Source organism: Lagenorhynchus albirostris, chromosome 10 (assembly GCF_949774975.1).
Source record: "Lagenorhynchus albirostris chromosome 10, mLagAlb1.1, whole genome shotgun sequence".
NCBI classification, from domain to species: Eukaryota; Metazoa; Chordata; class Mammalia; order Artiodactyla; family Delphinidae; genus Lagenorhynchus; species Lagenorhynchus albirostris.
In genome coordinates this window covers 39,538,653-39,559,892 of record NC_083104.1, presented here as the reverse complement: position 1 = coordinate 39,559,892, position 21,240 = coordinate 39,538,653, and the positions used below count along the sequence as shown (strand labels likewise).

Below are 21,240 nucleotides of genomic sequence, written 5' to 3'. Positions count from 1 at the left end.
GACAAGTTGGAGACTGAGGGTCACAGGACAGTGACCACGGCTGGACAGTGGTACTGCCCCCCTGACACCCACACCTCCCCAAACAGTCACAACAGGGGCCTTTAAACAGCAGCTTTAATGCCCCCCAGAATCAGCACCATGTCATCACAGGCTTGGGCCAAGGGGCAGGTCAGATGCGGTCAGATTCAGTCACATCCGCTCACTGCCCACAGCCATCCCCACACTGAGTCATCTGCCGGGGAGGCAGGAGCCACAATGGGGGTTTATCCACAGGGGGGAAGGCTAGACCCATGGAACAAGTCACTGAAATTAACGGACCCGCTCATGCACGCTCACGTGCACGCAGGCCTCTAGCACCAAGGGGAGGGACAGCAGGGTCCAGCTGAGACACCGACTCCTCCAGGGGATGCTGAACTTCAGCTCATCGTCTGCCTAAGCTCCCGGCAGCACCTGGGTGGGGCAGGTTGGGTTCAGCCATCTGACCTTACCCATCCCATCAGCCACAGAGAATGGGGAAGATGGGGGCATAGGGTGTGGAGGCTCTGCCTGCAGAGAGGGAGGCTCACTCAGGTCTTTAAGGGAGGGAGCACTGAGGGGGGCCATGCTGGGGACTCCACATAGAGCTGGGGTTCTCTACTCAGCTCTTTGGTCTGGGGGGGGTCTGTCCCAGGTCCCCCAGTCTGAGGGGGCTTCTGACCCAGGACCCTGACCCTGGACATGATCTGGGTAGGCCCCTAATGGGATGGGAGGTACGCCCATACCTGTCCCCTGGCTCTGAGCCACCCGGGGTGGGCAGCGGCGCTCACAGGCCTCACGGGTCCCAAAACGGTTGGCATTCCCTCCACAGCCACCATAGACAAAGGGGTGACAGGCCTCCGTACCACCTGCCACAGCCCGATGATACCAGCGCAGGGTGTAGGCAGTACAGGAGCCCTCGTCCAGTGGAAGCGAGCAGGGGTCCGGGGCTGATGGAGGTCAGAGAGGTCAGCAGGGATGGGCTCTGTCTGCCCCTCCCCAAATCCCTCTGGGCCCAGCCCCCTTTCTCACCATCGCCATCCCAAGGAGCCTCAGGGTCCTGGTATTCCTCCACCGAATACTCAGAGTATTCGTACTCATCATCCTCAGGGGGCACCTGGCCTGCACGCATGGTGGGGTGTGCTGTGAGCAGGGCCCCAGTAGGGCTGAGTTCATGCTGCCCAACCCTGGCCCTTGGATGGGGTGGGAAGCACTGGTCTCCCACATGTACACAAGAGTGTTCTCTGAATGTGGACCCTACACGCGTGGCATGGGACCTGCACACGTGAGCAGCCCCGTGTGTGTCTGTTCTCCCACCCGACACGCCCCACGGCTCCAGCCGTCCTCACCTTCCTCCTCTGCATGGGAGACGCGGAGAATGGGCACGGCGTGGAGCTGGGGGCCAGCGGTGTCTGCAGCGTAACTAGGGAGGGGTCCTAGAGCCAGAAGCAGGGGCACAGAGCTCTGGGGTCAGCATGGTGGCCACCCCAGCCAAGCCCCTGCTGCGAGGACCCAGGTGATGGGCACAGCAGGGCCTGGGGTGAGGAAAGTTCCGGGAGCAGAAAATACCAGAAAACTACTCACGTGATCCAGATGTGATAAACTGGCCCTGGCAGGCTGGAGGGGGCAGAGAGGGGGCAGGGAGAGAGACAATAACAGAGCAGGAGACAAAGATGGAAAGAAGCAGGGAGAGAGACGCACACGGGGGCAGAGACATACAGAGAGGGACAGCAGGAGAGAGTGACAGACAGGAGAGAGAGGAAGGGAAGCAGATGCAGAGAGAGAGAAAGAGAAAGAAAGGAAGGGGAGAAGCAAACAGAGGGCGAGAGTGAAGTTGGGAACAGGCCAACAAAGGGCAAGAGAGAGAGGGAGAGACAGCCAGGCAGGAGCCGCAGGCATGGAGACAGAGGGAAAGCAGCCACAGAGAGAGGCGGAAGGAGACCAGCTTCACTCTCTGATGCCCCCCAGGGCCACCAGAGCCCTCCACCCACACCCTGGCTCCACGTCAGGCCCTGAGGAACTGGCTCTGCTCACACCTCCACCCCCTCCACAAGCCACCATCCTGGGCACCCAGGAACACTACGAGTCCCTCCACCTCTGCCTGGGTCTCCATTTGGGGAAGTCCTGTCAGCATGTCTGTCCTGAAACACCTGTGTGCTTTTTGTATCCATCTGTCTCCACCCATCTCCTTGACTGCTTGCCCCTTGGAAGTTCTGGGGATGCTGCCTGCCCCTGTCTAGGGGTACGGGGATGGAGTGGGGTAGTACCCAAGAGACTGTGGGCTGAGCCCCACTCACCACAATGCTGAATCATCTCCTGACGCACAAGGCCCCGAATGTCATCCTCCTAGGAGCCCAAGACCACAAGGGTCATGAAGAACCAATGGATCACAGAAGGACAAAGGGTACATGATGCAGGGATCATGGAGGGACAGCGCTGAGTCAGCGTCCAGGGTCCAGGGGGTCGGGGGTTGGGTGCAGGAGGCAGAGCCCACAACCCCCATACCCCACACTCACTGTCAGTGCAGCTTCTCCCTTCTCGCCGCGGGGCCCCACAGGTCCTGGCCGCCCCTATGTGCAATGGATAGGACCAGGCTGTGACCTCTGATCTCACGGACACCAGAGGTCACCCCAACCTTTGACCCCAAGCCTAGGAATCCCCACTCACCTGCTCCCCTCTCTCTCCTGGGGTTCCAGGGACCCCAGGGGCCCCCACCACACTCTCTCCAGGGGGACCTCGTTCACCCTGTCAGACAGGACCAAGTAAGCAGGGTCAGAGGCAATGGGGGTCAGAAGTAGGACAAATTGGGGTCATAAGTTCAGAGGTTGGGGCAAAGATATTGGGGGAATGGGTTGCAGAGCTAGAGGTCAATGAGGTGTGAAGGGTCAGTGAGGCTCAGGGGTCTGGAATCAGAGTCAGGGCCCCTCACCTTCTGGCCCTGAAGTCCTTCGGGGCCTTTGGGACCAATACTGCCAGGTGGCCCGGGGGGACCACTAGAGCCATCACTGCCCCTGGGACCTGGGAAGCCCCCAATTCCTGGAGGCCCCTGAGGAGAGATAGGTCAGGGTCAGCGATGAGAGCTTCCAAAGATGGACCCACTTCCAGAGAGTACAATCTCCTCAATTCACCGTGACCTTAGCCTCAACTTACCCGCTCCCCTTTCTCGCCCTGGTCACCCTTGGGTCCTGGCTGCCCATCAAAACCGCGGTCACCCTGGGAACAGAAAGAAGCATGAGAGTCCCTCTGCCTTGGCCTACCTCAGCTCAACCCTCATAAGCCCCCAGGCCCAATGGCCATAACCTCAAGTACCTGTGGCCCTACCAGTCGAAGACCCTCAATCTGCCATGATCCCCATGACCCTGACCCCCCTGTGATGCCCCTTGCCCTGACTCCACCTTTTTCCCCTACACTGACACTCCAGCCTCCCCACTGACCTCCACCCACCGTAACCCCTTAGCCCTGAGGCATGTGCTGCTCCACCTCCCATCCCTTAATCCTAAATGTGCATTGTGGGGACTTCCTTGGCAGTCCAGTGGTTAAGACTCCATGCTTCGGAATTTCCCTGGTGGTCCAGTGGTAAAGGATCCGCCTTATGATGCAGGGGACGTGGGTTTGATCCCTGGTCAGGGAACTAAGATCCCACATGCTGCGGGGCAACTAAGCCCATGCGCCACAACTACTGAGCTTGCGCGCCTCAACTAGAGAGACTGCGTGCCACAAACTACAGAGCCCACGCGCCCTGGAGCCTGCGTGCCACAACTAGAGAAGAGAAAACCCGCATGACACAGCTAGAGAGAAGCCCATGCACCGCAACGAAGAGCCTGCACACTGCAACAAAAGATCCCGCGTGCCTCAATGAAGATCCCACGTGCCGCAACTAAGACCCGACGCAGCCAAAGAGAAATAAAAATAAAATAAAGAAATAATAAATCAATCTTTAAAAAAAAAAAAAGACTCTGCGCTGCCACTGAGGGGGCACGGATTCAATCCTTGGTCGGGGAACTAAGATCCCGCATGCCACACAGTGCGGCCAAAGAAAAAATAAAAAAGCACATTGTGACCCCAACCCACCCTGAAACCTTAAGACCAGCCCCACTCCACCCCCCAATGTCCCAACCTTTCACGACCCAAAACCTTCCTTGACCCAAAACCTACACGACCCAACCGTGCCCTTCCCTGCCCAATCCTAAACCCCCAATGTCCACTGTTGAGAGAGACCCCATACCTTGGGACCGATCAGGCCCTCCTTCCCAGGGGCCCCTGACTGGCCTGGAACACCCGGCTCCCCCTGGACAAGAGAAGACATTAGTTAGGCCCTGGCCCACCCATCCACTCCTCATTCTGGGGGTGCCCCACTCTCACCAACTCTCCTTTGCGTCCTGCCAGCCCTGGGCGGCCCGGGGGACCAGCTTCTCCCTGCAGGGATCAGGTGGAGGGATCAGCCTTAGGCCCCAGGCCGCACAGCCCCCCACATCCCCACGCATATGCCCCATCACCCCTGTACCTTATCTCCCTTCTCTCCATCAAGGCCACAGGCTCCCTTAGCCCCCTGTTCGCCCTGCGGGAGAAAAGAAGTGAAAAATGACTTCCAGATACCTCACCCTGTAACCCCTTGACACTGAAACTACTCTCCAAACTGGCCTTAGATACTCCAACCTCTGACCTTCCAACCTCTAACCTAACACCTCACCTTCAACCCCAGATACCCCCACATCTGACCCCAAATACCTGACCTCTGATCCCAGATACCTCACCCTCCAACATCAGGTCCTCCTGATTAGGGGGAAAAAAGCAGTCCCCTTCTCACCTTGAGGCCCCGGGGACCCATGAAGCCAACATCTCCTTTGTCTCCTCGGACACCAGGGGCTCCGTCTTTTCCTCGGGATCCCTGGGGGGAAAGGGGTCAATGTGAGGCCAGGGGAGGTCAGTGAGGGATCAAAGGGAATCACTTTGGATGTAATGGACAAGGAACACCATAGGGGTGAGAATCATCATTAGGGGCCAGAGCCACTGGAAGGGCAGGGTTTTCCATGGGGATGAGGGTCACCATGGGCAGGGGTCACTATGTGGGTGGAACCATCATGGGGGCTACTGTGAAGGTAGGGGTCCCTGGACAACATGAGAGTACTGGTTCACTGTAAGGTCAAAGGCCACTACATGGGCGTGGGGGCATCTTACCGGCTCACCAGGGATCCCTGCAGCACCAGGCTCACCCTGTGGGAAACACAGATGGGGGAGGGCAGCCCTTCAGTGTGACTGTCCCCTATACTGGCCTGTCTGCTGCACATGCAGCCACTCGGTGACTGCAGCCAGGGCCCAGGCTGCACAAGGAGCCCGTGTGAGCACATATGGGGCCAACAGCGAGGGAGGCAGGAAACCCTCCAATGCTCAGAGGACACCCCTGGGACAGGGGTGTGTGATGCATGGCTCTGGGTCTGTACCTGGGGCGGGACTTGCCTTGGGTCCTGTGAGTCCACGCACTCCCAGCAACCCGGCTGAGCCCTTGTCTCCAGGCTGTCCCTTGGCGCCCTGTGGGAGTGACCAGGAGAGGGACACAATCAGGACCAGACCAGGCTGCATGCTCAGAGAATGACTGGAACCTGCTGGCTGAGGTGGAGCTGGCCAGTGCTGCTCCCACGCACTTCCCCATGGCCCCTTCCCTTCCAGCCCACGCCCCAGCAGGGTGGAGCTGGGGACTGTGGCTGGTGGGGTGGCTCATTTCTCACCCCAGGACCCCCAGATTCCTGCCACTCCTCTTACCACTGGGCCCCTACCCTTACCCCTACCTGGAGTACCCCTAACAGCCAAGGAGCCCCCTTCCCATTCCCACAGGCACTCTCATAGAGCCACAGTCCACACACTCCCCTTCTCACCTCCTATCCAGGCCCTTGGGCCCCCCCATAGAGCCCCCATCCTCTCAGCCACCCCACAGAGTTGCTACAGCTGACAGAACCCCCTCCCCTCTGACCCCCAGAAAGCCCCCTCCCATCCTCCCCTCCTGTCCTCACAGACCCTCCATGGAGCCCCACAGCCTGTAGGACCCCCCTCCTCACCCTGTATAGAATATCCCAACCTCATCCCCATACCTTTTCTCCAGGGTCCCCACTGTCTCCCCGAGATCCTTTGTCACCATCTATGCCCCGAGGCCCTCGTTCACCCTGGGTCAGGGTCAGAAATCAGGGTCAGGGGCTAAAAGTCCCTTACCCTCTGAGGGTTTGAGCTCTCAGATCCCCTGGCCCAGCCCACACAGAAACCCCTCCCACACCCATCTGCACATGGACCAGACCCACTCACCATGTCCCCCTTGGCACCTCGTGGCCCCGGAGGCCCCATAATCACAGCTGAGTCACCCTGAGTGGACAGGGGGCAGTCAGAGGAGTCAGGAGCACCCTTAGTCCCCTGCCCTCCCCCATGCACACACTCACCTTGTCACCCTTTAGCCCTGAGGTTCCAGTGTCACCCTATTGGGTGGAAGAGTGTGAGTCTCACCCAAATAGAGAAGCCCCAAATCCTGAGTTGCAAGATCCATCCCCACCCACACTCAGGGACCTCTTCCCCATATCCTTACCTTCTCCCCACGCTCCCCCCGGCTGCCTGGGGGACCCTGTATGAGAGAAGAAAATAGTGAGCTAAGGGAATTTGTGGGGACTACTGGGGAGAGAGGTCAGGGGGCAGGGGAGGACCGGGGGGCCTGGGGGAATGGGGGAGACAAAGGACCAGAGAGTAGCCAAGGAGAACCAGAGGGCTGCAGAAGGCTGCAGAGTGTCACAAGGGCACAGAGGGCACAGACAGGGGACTGAGTCACACCACTGGCTCTTTCCCCAGGGAGACCCACCACGAGTCCTCGGGGTCCCTCCAGGCCGGGGCGGCCATCTTCACCCTGGTTGGTGACAATAGATTCAGTGACTCGGTAAGTTGGAAATCGGAGGCGAGAACTGTGATGAAGGGAGTCCCAGGGTGGCTCCCTGGAATGGCCATGGCTGCAGAGCAGGACATACGTACCCGGACACCCGGCTCCCCACGCTCGCCTCGGGCCCCAGGCGGTCCTGCTCCAGTGTCTCCCTGGAGATCAACAGGACACCAGGGATCAGTGAGGGGAATTGGTGGAGGACAGAGGGTCATGGGAGGTCGGTGGAGGTTGGAGGGAGTGACAGGGGTCAGTGGAGATTGGAGAAGGTGACAGGGGTCAGTGGAGATTAGAGGGGGTGACAGGGGTTAGTGGAAGCTGGAGGGGGTGACAGGGGTGCAAGAGAGAGCCAGCAGCATTGTCCCATCTACCTTGTCTCCTTTGAGTCCAGGGGCCCCAGGCGCTCCCTGTGGGCAGAGTGAGGTGAGGCTTCTGTGTCCCTCAAAGGCACACACATATCTAGCCACACAGTGTGGCATAGTCCCCAGCCTAAGTCCCATGGACAGACTCCAACACACAGCAGTCAGAGACATGGGGCGTTGGGGCACTTCTACTCACCGCTAGCCCAAGGGGTCCACGTGGCCCCAAGGGACCTGGGGCTCCCTCTCTCCCTGGGGGGCCTGCCAGACCCTATAGTGAAAATGAGGTAAGAGAGGCGAAGGGTGACTTGGGAACCTTCCTCCCGTGCTGTCCTCCCAAAACCAGGAGCCCCCTCGGCAGGGTTGGGCCCCCTTCTCCTCCTCACCCAGTACCAGATTCAGAGGTCCTCAAGTCACCAAGTCCCCACGTGCAGCCCTCAGCACCCTTACCCGCTCTCCACTGGGGCCCGGCTGACCCATCTCTCCTTGAGGGCCTGTCTGACCGGGGAACCCCACAATACCAGGAGCACCACGGGTGCCGGGGGGGCCCAAGTCTCCCTGCAACAAAAATAGCAAAGGGAGGAATGGCTCCAGCAGGACCCCTTCCCAGGACTAGCCCCAGAATACCCTCTTTCTCCCACCTCCAGGCCCCCCGCCCCACCTGCTGCCCCCACTACTAGTGATGGGGCATTGTTTTACCTTTAGACCTGGAGGACCAATTGGCCCAGGGGGCCCCTGGACCCCAACTCCTGGGTCACCCTTCAAGGGAAAGAAGAGTCAGATCAGGCTCAGGGAGTCTCAGGACCATAACCCCCAGCAGGGATGCTTTAGGGCACACATACCTTGTGACCTTTGAGTCCTGGAGCCCCTTTCTGACCCTAAAACAAAGTAAACAGCATTTGAGAGTAGGAACATGAACCCAGAGCTCAGGTATGGCCCCAAAACATTCCCACGGGAGCTCAGAGGTGACCACGGACATTTGGCACCAAGGACGTGAGTGCAGGTATGTGGGAGTGCAGGCAGGAGCAGGAACTCAGACACGTCCCATCCCAGAGAGCTTAGACGTGACCACAGATATGAGCTCAGATACAGGAGCACAGACAAGGCGGGGAGAGGGGCAGCATCAATACATGACCAAGGAGAGGCCCACAAAAACTCCCATGTGTCCTGAGACCTGGGAGATCAGACAGGAGCACACGTGCTCAGACACAGGGAGGAACAGAAGACCTAGGACAGGCACGTGGAAGCCAGGAGGCGTGACCCCCGCATGCTCCCAGAGCAGGACCCTGAATGCTGGAATGTTCAGCCAGGCTCGGGTTCAGATGTGCCCACGCTCAGCAACGGTCCCTCACATCCACGACTGCACTCCTCAACCCAGACTCAGACTCGCCCAGATCCCAGACTCACATCTTCACCAGGATCTCCAGGCTCCCCGGCACGGCCGGCTTCACCCTGCATAGAAAGGGTGGTGAGGGTGTCTAGCCACCCAACCGTACCCCTCCCTGCCCAATGCACAGGCCCCGCGGCCAGGCCCACCTCACCTTCTGGCCTCGCGGCCCCGGCAGTCCTCGGTCACCTTTGGCTCCCTGTGGATACAGGGGTCAGGAGGACACATGGGTGTCAGGGGCACAGACAGCTGAGACTCAAAGAGGCAGCATGAGGCCTGGACCATGTGGGGGCACATTATGGAAGGTGAGGGTCACAGGGGTGGAGGAACTATGCTGTGGAGGTTCCACACTCACCGGCTCTCCCACCAGGTCTTCAGCAAGGCCTCCAGGGGTGCCCTGATGAGGGAAAGGGGTCAGTGGGGTTCCTCAGCCCCTAACCCTTGTGCCCCCCAAACCAGGGCCTCCCACACACTCACCTTCTCTCCCTTTGCTCCAGGGGGCCCGACCACAGCCTGCAGGGAACTCCTGGTGAGTTACCTCGCCTCCTGCCACCTCCCCATCCCCACCCCGCCGTCCATATGGAAGGGACAAACTAGGCTTGGGAGTGAGGCAGAGGAGCTGATGCAGAAGGTGGCGGTCAGGATCAAAGATCACCTGTCCAGGGGTGCCCATGGGTCCAGGCTCTCCTTTAGGTCCGACAGGGCCAGGCAGACCTGGTGACCCCTATGGCAGAACGGTGGGTGGGACTCAGTGCCTCTCCACCCCCTGTCCCTGCTGCCCAGCCCTCCTCTTCCTTCAGGCACACGGCAGCTGGCACAGGCCCCATCACATGCCCACAGCGAGCTCCCCTCAGAACACACACCGGCACGCCAGGGGCTCCTCTGTCTCCGTCCTTCCCACTGGCACCATCACGACCTGGCACTCCCGGCTTCCCCGTCTCCCCCTGAGAAGGGAGAGCTCTGTCAGGGGCCTGCCCCCTGACTCCTGACCCCCGGAGTCCAGCCCTGATCCCCAGGACTCACCACTTGTCCAGGCAAACCTGGTGCCCCCTGAGGACCCTGAAGGAAACAAGTCAGATGTGAGAGGGACATGGAGAGCACGGGACCCAGAGGGCAGGGACATGCTATCTCTGCAGGGGCCTCACTCACCACAAGGCCTGAGGCGCCAGGGGGGCCAGGAAGTCCCACAGCTCCAGTGGGTCCAGGCAGGCCCTGGAGGAAGAAAAAGTTCAGGGCAGTGCCAACCCCACCCAGCTCCCTGTGACTAACCCGTGGGCTGGGTCACTCACCCGTCCTGGTGGTCCTGTCTCTCCGGGCTCCCCCTGCCAAAACCCCAGAGACCGCATGACCCCACAGATGAATGAGAGGCCCTTCAGCCTCCATCCACAGCAAAGCCCACATGGACGGAGCACCTTGGTGCTCAGTCGCATTACAGGGCAGTGACATTCCCAGAGGTTGGCAGATGTTATCCTGGTGCAGACAGGCTGCTCCAAGCCACCACCTCCTTCCAGCCACGCACACACACAAGCCTATACTCACCTTCAGGCCAGAAGGTCCCTGGGGTCCCGCAGGGCCAGCAAGACCCTAGAAAAAAGTATCAAGGGCAGGAAACTGGGGTCAGAGTTATCCACCTGGACTCATGGACTAACACAAACAAGTTATCCAACTGAGTCATCAGTGGGGACTGATGCCTGTCCCACCCCCACTAGGCAGTGCTTCCCCATCACTCACCGGGGCACCAGGTGGTCCAGGGTCTCCATGGCCACCCTGTTGGAGAGAGAAAGAGCCAGACGAGTGGGAGCCAATCCCACCCTCCCAGGGAAACTGAGGCAGTACTGCCCATTGTAGGGGTTACCCACTATAGGATGGGAGCAGGAGGGAGCGGGATTCTGGGGTACTCACCATTGGGCCAGGGGTCCCCCTTGGACCTTGCAGACCCTGGATAGAGAAGGGGGCTTCTGAGCCTCAGTCTGGCCTCACTTGGGCCTGTTCCTGCCCTCTGGAGACCTTTGCCTGGGGGCCCCACTTCTGCACCTCTACCCCTCCCAGGCACAAATCACCCCATACCCACAGACTGCCCCACATAGACAATACACATGGGCCTGTACACGTACACAGCTATCATGCATCTGCACTCAGACCTGGGCACCCAGTCACCACACCCCGGCACCAGTCACTGGTGACACGTGCATACGGCGGCCAGCATACAGCAAAGGGTAGCTGTTCCCCAGAATCTCGGCCACGCTGTTCCTGCCATCACTCACCGGCTTCCCCTCAGGCCCAGCCACGCCACGCTCTCCTGGCAGACCCTAGAGAGAACACGTTTAAGGCCACACTGTCCTTGTTCCCCATCCCAGCTTCCCCCTAGACAGCCCCAGGCAGAGCAGACTCCAGCCCGGACAACACAAGTGAGAGCCGTGTACTTGTGCACCCATGGCCTGTGGGGCAAGGACTCACCGGGATGCCATTTTGACCCCTCTGTCCAGGCTCTCCCCAGTCTCCCTTGATGCCTGGCTCACCCTGCAAGCAGAGTGTCATGCCCTGAGCCCCCATCACTGCCAGGTGCCCACAGACATGCCACCCTGGCATGCCCTCCTGCAGGGGAGGGGAAACATGGTGGGGTGGGAGGCCTCACCCTGTCTCCTTTGGGGCCTTGGTTGCCGTCACTGCCTGGCTCCCCCTGTGGGGATGACATGTCAAGCCAGGCGCTGGCGCCATGGCAAGGGTGGCCCCCAGGTTGATCCCACACACTGACCTTAGCACCCTTGAGTCCAGGGGGTCCTGGTTCTCTAGAGAGTCCAGAACCTGGCTCGTCCATGGCCACCTACAAGCACAAGGTCACAGGGGAGAGATGTGTCTGTCACAGAGGCATGGAGGGGTCATCCCAGATCACAGGGTGCCAGAGGGTTGTAGGGTCAGAGTCACCACATGGAATTTCTGGGGCTCAAGCCAATGGTGGCCTCTTGGTGACAGCAGTCACAGGTTTGGGCAGAGCTGGGGTGATCACCTTGGGGCCAGGGGGGCCAGGGGGTCCAGGAAGGCCAGGAGGGCCGTCTCTGCCCTGCAGAAAAGAAGAAAATGGGTGGCCACCCCAACACAGCCCATAGGCAGTCCCGCCCAGTAAAGCCCCCTCCAGCTCACCTGTTCTCCACGTTCTCCTTTCTCTCCCCGCTCTCCCTGAAGTGCAAATCGCAGGGTGAGGGCTATGCCCGTGGGGAGTCCAGCTCCTCCTGAGCCCACCTCCCCGGCCGTCCCAGCCAGGCTCACCCTCTCTCCTGGTCTCCCTGCCTCTCCCACACTCCCAGCCGGGCCTGGGAGCCCAGGGATACCAGGCTTTCCAGGTTCCCCAGCAAGGCCGGGAGGTCCAGGGGGGCCCCTCTCCCCAAAGGCCAGGCCAGGTGGTCCCTGAGGGCCGGGGTCTCCACGATCTCCCTTCAGCCCGCGTTCTCCAGAAAAGCCAGTGGGGCCCTGGACGAACAGAAGAGTAAATGCTGGTGTCAACCACACCCTCCACAGGACATGCCCCCTGAGCAGCCAACACACACCTCCTTGCCTGGTGGGCCCCGCTCTCCTGGGTCCCCCTTGGGGCCACGACGCCGTTCAGGCACAGGCAGGAAGCTGCCAGAGCTCTCTTCCCAGCTCTCCACGATCTCCCGCAGGGCGGACGTCTGAGTGACAGTGAGGGGTCAGAAGAGCAGGGCCATTACTGCAGCCTCCCATGCCTTGGCCTGGCCCCACGGGCATTACTTGTCCCGTGGGGTTCCCATCAGCCCCCATGCCCAGCCCCCAAACAACCTACCTTGATGCCAATATTTTCCAGCAACCGCTCCACATTCTGGGGACACAAATTGGGTGAGGGGCTGCCCACAGAGGAGAAGGCCCCACACTGCCCCCCAAAACAGCCTCCCTACCCTCTTCCCCAGGCTTCTTGCCCAGAGGACCCTTTAGTCCTTGAGGAGTCCTTGGTTTAGTCCTTGGTTGAGGTGACTCGAGGTCACTGGAAGCCCCTCCCTGACATGTCCCCGTTGCCCAGGTTCCCCTCAGTGTAGGCTACAGGAATCCCAACAGGGCAGGGGGCTGAGCACACAGCACAGCTCCAGTGGGGCCTCACGGCAAGTGGAAGGGGACAGAGGTGGCCGCTACAGGCGTGCACATAACAGTCAAGGGCCAGGTCCCAGGCTTCACTCACCGCCGTGCTCCCAGGCTCTCCTCTCAGGCCACGCTCTCCTGGGAAGCCCTGGAGACACCAAGAGACAAGCCGCTGGACCCAGCTTGGGGTTGGGGCTGGAGGCATGTGCGCGCATGCGTGGGTGCTATGGCTACTGGGGCAAGTGAAAAAGATGGAGGCCTCACCTGTTCCCCTTTGGGTCCAGTCTCCCCACGGTCACCCTGAGAAAAAGAATGACCAGTGGTGAAAATGCCCCCACTCTGGGCAGCCCCTGACCATACCCCCCACCCAGCATCTGCACACTCACCTTGGAGCCCGAACCTCCTGGAACACCAGGGAAACCCTGAGATATGTCAGAACACAAAGAAGTCACGCAGGATCATGGCATCCCAGGGTGACAACATAATGGTCCCTGTTGCTCCCAAGTCCTGGAACTACCCTGGACACTCACCTGGCCAGGAGGGCCAACCTGCCCTGGGATGCCCGGGGGGCCCTGGAGTCCAGGGCTACCAGGAGCTCCTCGCTCACCCTTGGGGCCATCATGACCCTGTGGAGGATGCAGCCAGCATCAGGACCCTGAGACCCCAGAAAGGAGTGGAGCCACATATCACAGGGTCAGGGTCAGGGTCAGGGGTCAGAGGTTGCAGAAGACTCCAACACTCACTTCTCTCCCAGGAGCGCCCGAATCTCCCTTCTCTCCCTAAGGAAGACAAGGGTGCTTCAGACATGGCCCCAATCTGAGCCAGAGCAGACTCCAAGTGAGGGGACTCACCTTCCTCCCATCTTCTCCAGGGTCCCCAGGTCCTCCCTGCGGGCAGAGGACTCACATCAGACCCAACAGAAGTAAGAATTAAGAATTGTCTGTGTGTCTTGGTAACTGTCTGCAAGTCCTGTGTCTACCTCACTATGTGTGGCCGTATGTATATGAGTGACTGTGGACACAAATGCATATGTCGGTCTGTCCCCGCATGTATCACACGTCAGAGCCTTGGATATGTGTCTCACCACACCTCCACAGAGGTACACGTGCAGCCCTGGGGCCAAGCCATAGCACGTGTATGGGTGGAAGTGTTTGTGTGTCAACATGTCTTCAGTATCCCTGAATGTGGGCTTCACACCTGTGTGTTGGCACCTCTCCATCTGTGTCTGAGGCTCTTTGCCTGTGCCCGTCGCTGTGGTTATTTTAGCTTGTGTTGGCCCATCCAGGCACAGGTCAGCACGTCCACTTAACCCACTGTGTCTGTGAGGCTGCCCGTGTGTGCACATGGACGTGTGCTTCAGGATGTATCTGTACGTGTGGGCTACGTACTCGGGTGTCGGCACGTGTCAGCTTGTGTCTGTGTGTGTGCCCCGCGTGTATGGCACATCTGAACCATGTCCATGTGCTAACATTTTTTGGAGGTTTCACTGTGTCTACCCTGGACACTCACGTTTTTCCCATTCAGGCCAGGCTTGCCATCTTTGCCTGGCTTTCCCTGTGGGAACAGATCATTGGTCAGAAGTCAGGGCTGGGGTGAGGGCAGTAACGGGGCAAAAGGATACCACGAGGGGACTTCCCTGGTGCACAGTGGATAAGACTCCGAGCTCCCAATGCAGGGGGCCCGGGTTTGATCCCTGGTCAGGGAACTAGATCCCACATGCATGCCACAACTAAGGAGCCCGCCTGCTGCAACTAAGACCCCGTGCAACCAAATAAATAGTTTTTTTTTGTTTTTTTGTTTTTTTTTTTTTGTGCAGTATGCGGGCCTCTCACTGTTGTGGCCTCTCCCGTTACAGAGCACAGGCTCCGGACACACAGGTTCAGCGGCCATGGCTCACGGGCCCAGCCGCTCTGCGGCATGTGGGATCTTCCCGGACCGGGGCACGAACCCATGTCCCCCGCATTGGCAGGCGGACTCTCAACCACTGCGCCACCAGGGAAGCCCAATAGTTTTTTTTTTATTTTTAAAAGGGTACAATGAAAGTGGGACTCACCGGTGCTCCAAGGGGACCAGAGGGGCCAGCGGGGCCCTGTTCTCCTCGAAGGCCAGGCAGTCCCTGGAAAAAGTCTTTGCTAGGATTGAGAGGGCCACTGATATATCTCCTGGGGCACATCCATGGACTTGGAGAACCCCACTAAAAACCTCCTCCCGTGTAGAGTCCCCCCAGAATTGGGAGGAGCCATTGAGGTCCCGAGGCTGAGACCCGATAGGGTAGGGGGCCCCCTGCTGAAACTCCCAAGGGAAGAACCCTCAGGATTTGGGGGTCCTACTATAGCACCCAAGGCAGAGAAGATCAGAAAGCAGGATTCTGCTCAAACCTGCCTGCCAGGGACTGGGACCCTCCCAAGGACAGGGCTGGACCAACTCCCCCTACTCTCGCTGGTCCTGTGACTATGAAGACCAGGCTACACAGTTCATGCTGGACCCCTGAGCCGCCCTCCACCCTAATATCTCCCCTTACTTACGTCTCTCCCTGGGTCCCCAGCCTTGCCTATAGCACCCTGAGGAGAGACTCAAGTCAGGGAGTCCGCAGTGGTCATGGGGTCAGGGGCACTGCCCACTGACAGGGCCACTAGTTCCTGTGAACCCAAGGCCTGTCAGGCAGTAACATCCCCCACCCAGGCAGGGTACTAGGAGAAGACACAGATAACCCATCTGGCCCCAGAGCTCATCAAGACCCAGAAGACTCCAGTGAGTCTGGAGCCATACAAAGGGGCAAGGGAAGGGGCGTGACCAGGCAGTGACCGCCATGACTCACAGGCAGCCCAGGGGGACCAGGGGTTCCTGGTTTCCCATCCAGTCCACTGCGGCCATCCAGGCCAGGGGGGCCCCGGTCACCCTGAGGAAAACAGAGTGGTAAGAGGCCTCGAAGGATGAGATGGATCTGAGAGCCCAGGCTCACAGTCGGAAAACCTCCATGCCCTCTCACCTTTTCTCCTCCTGGGCCTCGAACACCTGGGTCCCCCTGAAGGGAACAAGGTCAGTGAGAGGTGAGGGCAAGATGGGAACTTAGGCTGATGGGGCAAAGTGTGTCACTCACCTGCGGGCCTGGGGGCCCCCGAAGTCCACTGATGCCCTGAGGACAAGGGGAGGAAGAAATCAGAGCAGGCTTTCCCAGGCCCACACGTTCCCACGGGATAAGCCACACTCACTCTCTCCCCAGAAGCTCCAGGGGGGCCGGGGTCACCCTTGGGTCCTCGAGGACCCTCCTGTCCACGGTCCCCAGACTCTCCCTATGGTAGAGACAAACGTGTGGAGGGAATAGCACTAGGGCCACAGGCATGCCCGAGGCAGAACCTGTCATGGGGGTGCTGGGATGCTTTCTTATGCTCACAGCTTCACTCCACCCACGGAACATGATACCTTCTCTCTGACTCCAAGTCCCGTGTCCACCTGTGGAGGGAATGGCCAGTGAGAAGAATAGTTCAAGTAGGGGAAGAGGAGTTGGTGAGGATCAATAAAGACATCAGGGGGCAGTGGGGGAAGTGGGAGTCAGTAGAAGGGATGAAGGGACACCATGTGGGGCTAACAGGGGCAGGTGAGGGAGATGACAGAGAATCAGACCCAGGCAACCCTTACCAGCCGTCCAGGGGGTCCTGGGGGACCCTAGGAAAGGAAAGAACTGTAGTCAACAGGAGCCCTGTGGCCCCACGGTATGGCTCAGGTTTGCCTCAAGCTCAGCTCTGCTCCCAGATTCCCTGCACCCCAGTGCCAAACCCCAGAAGCCAGGTCAGGCCTGGAGGTGGCCACCAGGGCTCCCGACCTTGACCTCCAGGCCCTTAATGGAGGTGCTGACCAGACTGAGCACCGGAACCCTGTATCCCTCCCGAGCCCAGAACACCAGCACTACTCACTGGCTCCCCGCGGTCACCCTTGGGTCCAGATGGTCCAGGGCTCCCCTGCAGAAAGTCAGAGGGTCAGGGTCAGTGAGGAGAGGCAGCAGTTTGGGGGAGCTTTGGAAACACCCTAAGGATTCATGGGGATCCTGGTGGCCTTTGGGGGTTGTGATGAAGGGGTCAAAGGAAATGAGGACTGTGAGGGTTTAGCGCTGCAGGGTCGGGGTGGCAGGGTCAGAGGCTGGGAGCTGGATGGTTGGAGATTGAAGTTGAGGTTAGAGTTCAGGGATCAGAGGTCAGGACTCACGTTTCGTCCATCCTCTCCAGGATCTCCCTGGTCTCCCTTCTCACCCACAGGCCCCCGAGTTCCAGGTGCCCCCTGAGAAGAGTAGCTGGTGTGAGACAGACCCTCCCAGCATTTTGCAGATTCCCCCATGACCCCCATACTGCCCCAGTTCTCCATCACCCTGAAAACCATGTCAGAGTTCCCCATCACCACATGCCTCCCTCCAGACTCTCCCATCACCCTTTCTCCCCTCAGAGTTTCCCACAGCTTCATGCCCACCTCCTATAAGTTCTCTCATCACCCCCCCTTACTTCTCCCTGCAAAGCCTCACCCGAAGGCCACGCTCGCCAGCTTTTCCAGGCAAACCTGGTTCACCCTGGTGGTGGAGAGAACGCCACATCAAACAGGTGAGTTAGGCTCAAACTAACTCAGGGAGTGGCGACAGAGAAGGGCCTGGGAACCAAATGGACCAGAGGCAGGGGGGTGGACTGGATAACCTGGTGGAGCCCCAGCCCCCCAGGGATCACAGTTCAAGGGTAAAGGATCAGAAACCACAGTGGGAAGGAATCTCACCGGGGGACCCTCGTCACCTTTCTCTCCAACTTCACCCTGTGAGACATGAGAGTCAGCCTTGGTCCCCAAACCCCCAGGGAGGCCAGCAGTACCTTACTCCCCATCCCCCAGCACTCCCCCAGTCCAGTCCTCTTACATCTCGTCCTCGGGGGCCGATGGGTCCTGGGGAACCAGGACGACCAGGGTTTCCCGTCTCTCCGGGAGGCCCTGAGTCACCCTGTGGAGGAGGCAAGAGTGATGTAGCACGTATAGCCAGCCCTTGAGGGGAAGTGACCCCAGAAACCTTGATGTTACCCAAGGTCACAGGCACTCACCGGCGGTCCTGCTCTGCCAGTGAGGCCGATGGGACCCTGCAGGGCATAGGGAGGGAGGTACGACTTAGTTGGGGCTCCCGGGCACCACCTCATCTCCTTCTGTCACACTCCCCATCCCCACATTTACTCACCCGGACTCCAGGGTCTCCCTTGGGGCCAGGGTCTCCAGGAAGAACCAAGCCAGGTGGGCCCTGGGGGAGGAAGGATCAGAGGTCAGGGGACACAACCATCAGCTGTCCTAACCCCTAAACACTTCCCCACACTTACCCGTTCCCCTTTGACTCCGGTAGCTCCTTTGGGCCCAGGGAGCCCTACGTCTCCCTGGAGGTGACAAAGACCATCAGCATCAGCCACAGGCTCCATGAACCCACCACCCAGCGATCATGCCACAACTGTCATGACCTCCAGGGGCCTCCAGGCAGGCCCAGAGGCAGGCCCTATGACCTTGATCTCAACCCTGTAACAGCGTCCCTTCACTCTTACCAGACTTACCTTCTCTCCTTTAGCTCCAGCACCCCCAGGTCCCTGAAAACAAACAGGACAGACACGGCTTGGCCCTGCCTAGGGATCACACTACTACAGGCTTGATTGGAGTTGGGGTTATATAGAATCAGAAGTGTCTGCCCAGAGGTCACAGGGTCACCGCTGGGAGCAGGGCAGGGGTTACACAGGGCTCACGACCTGTATGGTGGTCATGGGTTCACAGGATCACAGCCAGGAGTTGGAAGGCGTGTTACAGCATTAGAGTTACAGAGCTCTGAGCCAGTCCAGGGTCCCAAGGTTATGGGGTCACAGCCTGGAACGCTGGTTTCCAGGCGGGTCACACTGTTCAAGGGCCTGTGCGGTGATCGGAAACACACCCTCCCTTCACTCACCACAGCAGGGTCCCCAGGGCGACCAGGCTCCCCCTGTAGAGAAAGGATAGGGACAGGGATGGGTCAGGGACCCACCTAGGAACTCAAGGCCCCAGTATCCCACCTGCCACAATCCCTGGTATCGGGGGCACTTGACTCCCAGCCCATGACCCACCTTCTCTCCTCGGCGGCCAGTGGGTCCTGGTGGCCCCTGCACATGGAGAAAGCGTGAGCCCAGGATGGGGAGGAACACATGAGAGCCCTACTCCTGATCCCACAGTCACATACTTACTTCAGGACCCTCAGGTCCAGGACGCCCAGCAACTCCTGGTGGACCCTGGGGAAGAGGAGCAGAAATGCTGACCCAGGTGGGTGGGGGCAGGGGGATTATGGCAGGTAAGGGCTAGAGGTTCAGGATGGGGGTCACAGAAGATCAGGATTTAGGTCAGCAGGGGTCAAACTCGGCAGGAAGACAGAGACCAGGTCAGTGGAAGTCAAGGTCAGTTCAGCAGGGTCAGAAAGCTAACAGCGGGTCCCTGGGGTTGAGGGTTAGAGCCTGCATCAGCAGAGATTAGGAGTCATGTGAGGAGGGGTGGAGGGCCAGGGGCAGTGGAGGTCAAGGGCAAGAAGTCAGAACCAGGAGGGGTATGGAGCCAAGGTCTACTGGCACCGGCAGTGGGGTCAGTGGGCTCACCTGTGGTCCCGCTGGGCCAGGGGATCCACGTTCGCCCTGATGGAGTAGAATGGGTCAGAGCTGAGTCTGGCTCCAGATCCTCTGGGGCCCTGAGGGCCCCCCAGGTTGCACTTACCTTTTCTCCAGTCTCACCGATGGCCCCTGTTAGTCCTTGGTCACCCTGAGGGGAGAGAGATAGGAGAGGGGCCTTTACTGTCGAACCCCAGACAAAGTGTCTCAAACTCCAATCATCTGTCTCTGAAATCACAGCCTCTGACCTGGGGAGAACCCTTATCTCCTGATCCTCCTGCCTCCCCTAATCCTACGGGGTCCCAGTGTGTCACCTCTCATACCTGACCCCTCACAAAATGGCACTTACTTTGGGGCCAGTGACTCCAGGAAGTCCCCGTAGGCCCTGAAAGGGGTTCAGAGATTTGGGTTTGGGAATAAGGATGGAGTAGAGGGTTGATGGCTGAGGGTGGGGGCTGGAGCTATGCCCACCACGCTCAGAATCCCTGGCCTCTACACTCACCGGCTCACCCGGGGTCCCAGGTTGTCCTGGGAGGCCTGGGGCTCCATCTTCACAGTCACCCTGAAGGAAAAACAGGTGGGTAGAAGACCCTGCTCCCAGCACCCAGAGGCCTCACCTCAGAACTGGGACACCAAGAAGTCAGATCTCCCACCTTTTCTCCTTTTTCTCCAGGGGCGCCAACTGAGCCTTGGGGTCCACGGCTTCCAGGAAGACCCTAGGAGGAGGTGAGTAAAAATGTGAGCCCCAAACTGAGGTCCAGCACCCACCCACTGCCCCAGAAGAGCCCCCAGCTCCTCTATCCACACCCCAGAGCATGGGCCACAGGGTCCCCAGCAGAGCCTCAAGGCTCCCTCACCGGCAGCCCAGGCTCCCCTAAAGCAACGCTGCCATCACCTGGTCCAGGGGGACCCTGGGAAAGAACAGCAGGTCAGGGGATGGCTGGGGGGAATCAGACTCCAAGCCACCCCCAGCATAACTTGCCCCTCACTTACCCGCTCCCCACGATCACCTTTCTCACCCTGGAAGAGAGATCATGACACGTGACCCTGGACTACACCTCCACACCCCAAGATACCAGGAGGAATGAGAGTCTTGGGGTCAAACTGGATTACAAAGTTCATGGAGGAACTGAGGAGTCATGGGTGGGGGTGGTCAAGAGGTCACATGAGCTCAGAGTGACCAGCAGGGGTTGTGTGGGTTTGAATGAGGTCACCAGGTCACTGGATCACATGGAGGTGATGAGACTATATGGCGGTCATGCCCTCACCTTCACAGCTGTTCCAGAAAATCCTGGGGGACCACGGGGTCCTGGGTCTCCCAATGGGCCACGAGATCCAGGGGGACCCTGATGGAAGAGACAAAATATAAAGTACAACCCCATAGACCCACCCACCCCATCACACATCACTCCCCCCCACACCATACTCCAGAACTTACTGGAGGTCCAGGGTCCCCTTTCTGTCCAGGAAGCCCTGGGCCCTCGCCTCCAATGACTCGTCCAGGCTCTCCCTGCAGGACAGAGAACAGCAGAAAGGATTCAGGGTATGGGAGCCTTGAGGTAGGAGAAGCCCCTAGAGGTCCCCAGCTATTCCTCATCATGCCTTAGGCCCCACACAGTGTCTGTCCTGGGGCAACCCTGTTCCTCCCTTGGACATCCTGGCTTGGTTCCCTCCCCTCCCTCCTTCACCTACCGGCTCCCCCTTTGGGCCTCGAGGTCCTCGCTCTCCCTGAGGACAAAACAGAGCAAAGGGTGATGCTTGGTCTCAGTGCATTTCAGGGTGGGCCCCTACAAGCCAACCCCACTCCACCACCCCAGCTCCCCACCCTGCAGAAAGGGCTCTGGGAAGACACTGTGG

At 59.5% G+C, this 21,240-nt stretch overlaps 1 protein-coding gene across 1 annotated transcript in view; it reads right to left on the bottom strand.

Moving 5' to 3' along the window:
• Nucleotides 1–96: 96 nt before the first annotated feature.
• COL7A1 (collagen type VII alpha 1 chain) overlaps nt 97–21,240 on the bottom strand; it is a 31,991-nt gene continuing 10,847 nt past the window's right edge. The window contains exons 34-118 of the mRNA XM_060162006.1: nt 21,076–21,111; nt 20,822–20,893; nt 20,652–20,729; nt 20,377–20,403; nt 20,241–20,294; nt 20,037–20,099; nt 19,886–19,945; nt 19,733–19,768; nt 19,490–19,534; nt 19,375–19,410; nt 18,973–19,017; nt 18,856–18,891; nt 18,702–18,734; nt 18,319–18,351; nt 18,094–18,147; nt 17,958–18,017; nt 17,827–17,862; nt 17,649–17,729; nt 17,513–17,548; nt 17,271–17,315; nt 16,961–17,032; nt 16,672–16,716; nt 16,397–16,423; nt 16,181–16,210; nt 15,970–16,050; nt 15,858–15,893; nt 15,747–15,782; nt 15,576–15,656; nt 15,283–15,318; nt 14,811–14,873; nt 14,267–14,311; nt 13,609–13,644; nt 13,501–13,536; nt 13,288–13,383; nt 13,144–13,179; nt 13,022–13,057; nt 12,858–12,905; nt 12,468–12,503; nt 12,214–12,336; nt 11,936–12,136; nt 11,810–11,845; nt 11,676–11,729; nt 11,424–11,492; nt 11,304–11,348; nt 11,126–11,188; nt 10,933–10,977; nt 10,571–10,606; nt 10,400–10,435; nt 10,208–10,252; nt 9,958–9,990; nt 9,818–9,880; nt 9,692–9,727; nt 9,532–9,612; nt 9,324–9,392; nt 9,146–9,181; nt 9,024–9,065; nt 8,823–8,867; nt 8,689–8,733; nt 8,124–8,159; nt 7,981–8,040; nt 7,732–7,839; nt 7,481–7,552; nt 7,294–7,329; nt 7,018–7,077; nt 6,851–6,895; nt 6,584–6,619; nt 6,441–6,476; nt 6,310–6,366; nt 6,102–6,173; nt 5,473–5,544; nt 5,194–5,229; nt 4,823–4,903; nt 4,520–4,573; nt 4,378–4,431; nt 4,241–4,303; nt 3,166–3,228; nt 2,945–3,061; nt 2,683–2,760; nt 2,532–2,585; nt 2,313–2,361; nt 1,600–1,632; nt 1,365–1,451; nt 1,048–1,137; nt 762–965; nt 97–450 (exon numbers count right to left, since the gene is read on the bottom strand). Coding sequence (XP_060017989.1) covers nt 422–450; nt 762–965; nt 1,048–1,137; nt 1,365–1,451; nt 1,600–1,632; nt 2,313–2,361; nt 2,532–2,585; nt 2,683–2,760; nt 2,945–3,061; nt 3,166–3,228; nt 4,241–4,303; nt 4,378–4,431; nt 4,520–4,573; nt 4,823–4,903; nt 5,194–5,229; nt 5,473–5,544; nt 6,102–6,173; nt 6,310–6,366; nt 6,441–6,476; nt 6,584–6,619; nt 6,851–6,895; nt 7,018–7,077; nt 7,294–7,329; nt 7,481–7,552; nt 7,732–7,839; nt 7,981–8,040; nt 8,124–8,159; nt 8,689–8,733; nt 8,823–8,867; nt 9,024–9,065; nt 9,146–9,181; nt 9,324–9,392; nt 9,532–9,612; nt 9,692–9,727; nt 9,818–9,880; nt 9,958–9,990; nt 10,208–10,252; nt 10,400–10,435; nt 10,571–10,606; nt 10,933–10,977; nt 11,126–11,188; nt 11,304–11,348; nt 11,424–11,492; nt 11,676–11,729; nt 11,810–11,845; nt 11,936–12,136; nt 12,214–12,336; nt 12,468–12,503; nt 12,858–12,905; nt 13,022–13,057; nt 13,144–13,179; nt 13,288–13,383; nt 13,501–13,536; nt 13,609–13,644; nt 14,267–14,311; nt 14,811–14,873; nt 15,283–15,318; nt 15,576–15,656; nt 15,747–15,782; nt 15,858–15,893; nt 15,970–16,050; nt 16,181–16,210; nt 16,397–16,423; nt 16,672–16,716; nt 16,961–17,032; nt 17,271–17,315; nt 17,513–17,548; nt 17,649–17,729; nt 17,827–17,862; nt 17,958–18,017; nt 18,094–18,147; nt 18,319–18,351; nt 18,702–18,734; nt 18,856–18,891; nt 18,973–19,017; nt 19,375–19,410; nt 19,490–19,534; nt 19,733–19,768; nt 19,886–19,945; nt 20,037–20,099; nt 20,241–20,294; nt 20,377–20,403; nt 20,652–20,729; nt 20,822–20,893; nt 21,076–21,111 — 4,827 coding nt within the window. The 3' untranslated portion in view covers nt 97–421. The remainder of the gene's footprint in view (nt 451–761; nt 966–1,047; nt 1,138–1,364; nt 1,452–1,599; nt 1,633–2,312; nt 2,362–2,531; nt 2,586–2,682; nt 2,761–2,944; nt 3,062–3,165; nt 3,229–4,240; nt 4,304–4,377; nt 4,432–4,519; nt 4,574–4,822; nt 4,904–5,193; nt 5,230–5,472; nt 5,545–6,101; nt 6,174–6,309; nt 6,367–6,440; nt 6,477–6,583; nt 6,620–6,850; nt 6,896–7,017; nt 7,078–7,293; nt 7,330–7,480; nt 7,553–7,731; nt 7,840–7,980; nt 8,041–8,123; nt 8,160–8,688; nt 8,734–8,822; nt 8,868–9,023; nt 9,066–9,145; nt 9,182–9,323; nt 9,393–9,531; nt 9,613–9,691; nt 9,728–9,817; nt 9,881–9,957; nt 9,991–10,207; nt 10,253–10,399; nt 10,436–10,570; nt 10,607–10,932; nt 10,978–11,125; nt 11,189–11,303; nt 11,349–11,423; nt 11,493–11,675; nt 11,730–11,809; nt 11,846–11,935; nt 12,137–12,213; nt 12,337–12,467; nt 12,504–12,857; nt 12,906–13,021; nt 13,058–13,143; nt 13,180–13,287; nt 13,384–13,500; nt 13,537–13,608; nt 13,645–14,266; nt 14,312–14,810; nt 14,874–15,282; nt 15,319–15,575; nt 15,657–15,746; nt 15,783–15,857; nt 15,894–15,969; nt 16,051–16,180; nt 16,211–16,396; nt 16,424–16,671; nt 16,717–16,960; nt 17,033–17,270; nt 17,316–17,512; nt 17,549–17,648; nt 17,730–17,826; nt 17,863–17,957; nt 18,018–18,093; nt 18,148–18,318; nt 18,352–18,701; nt 18,735–18,855; nt 18,892–18,972; nt 19,018–19,374; nt 19,411–19,489; nt 19,535–19,732; nt 19,769–19,885; nt 19,946–20,036; nt 20,100–20,240; nt 20,295–20,376; nt 20,404–20,651; nt 20,730–20,821; nt 20,894–21,075; nt 21,112–21,240) is intronic.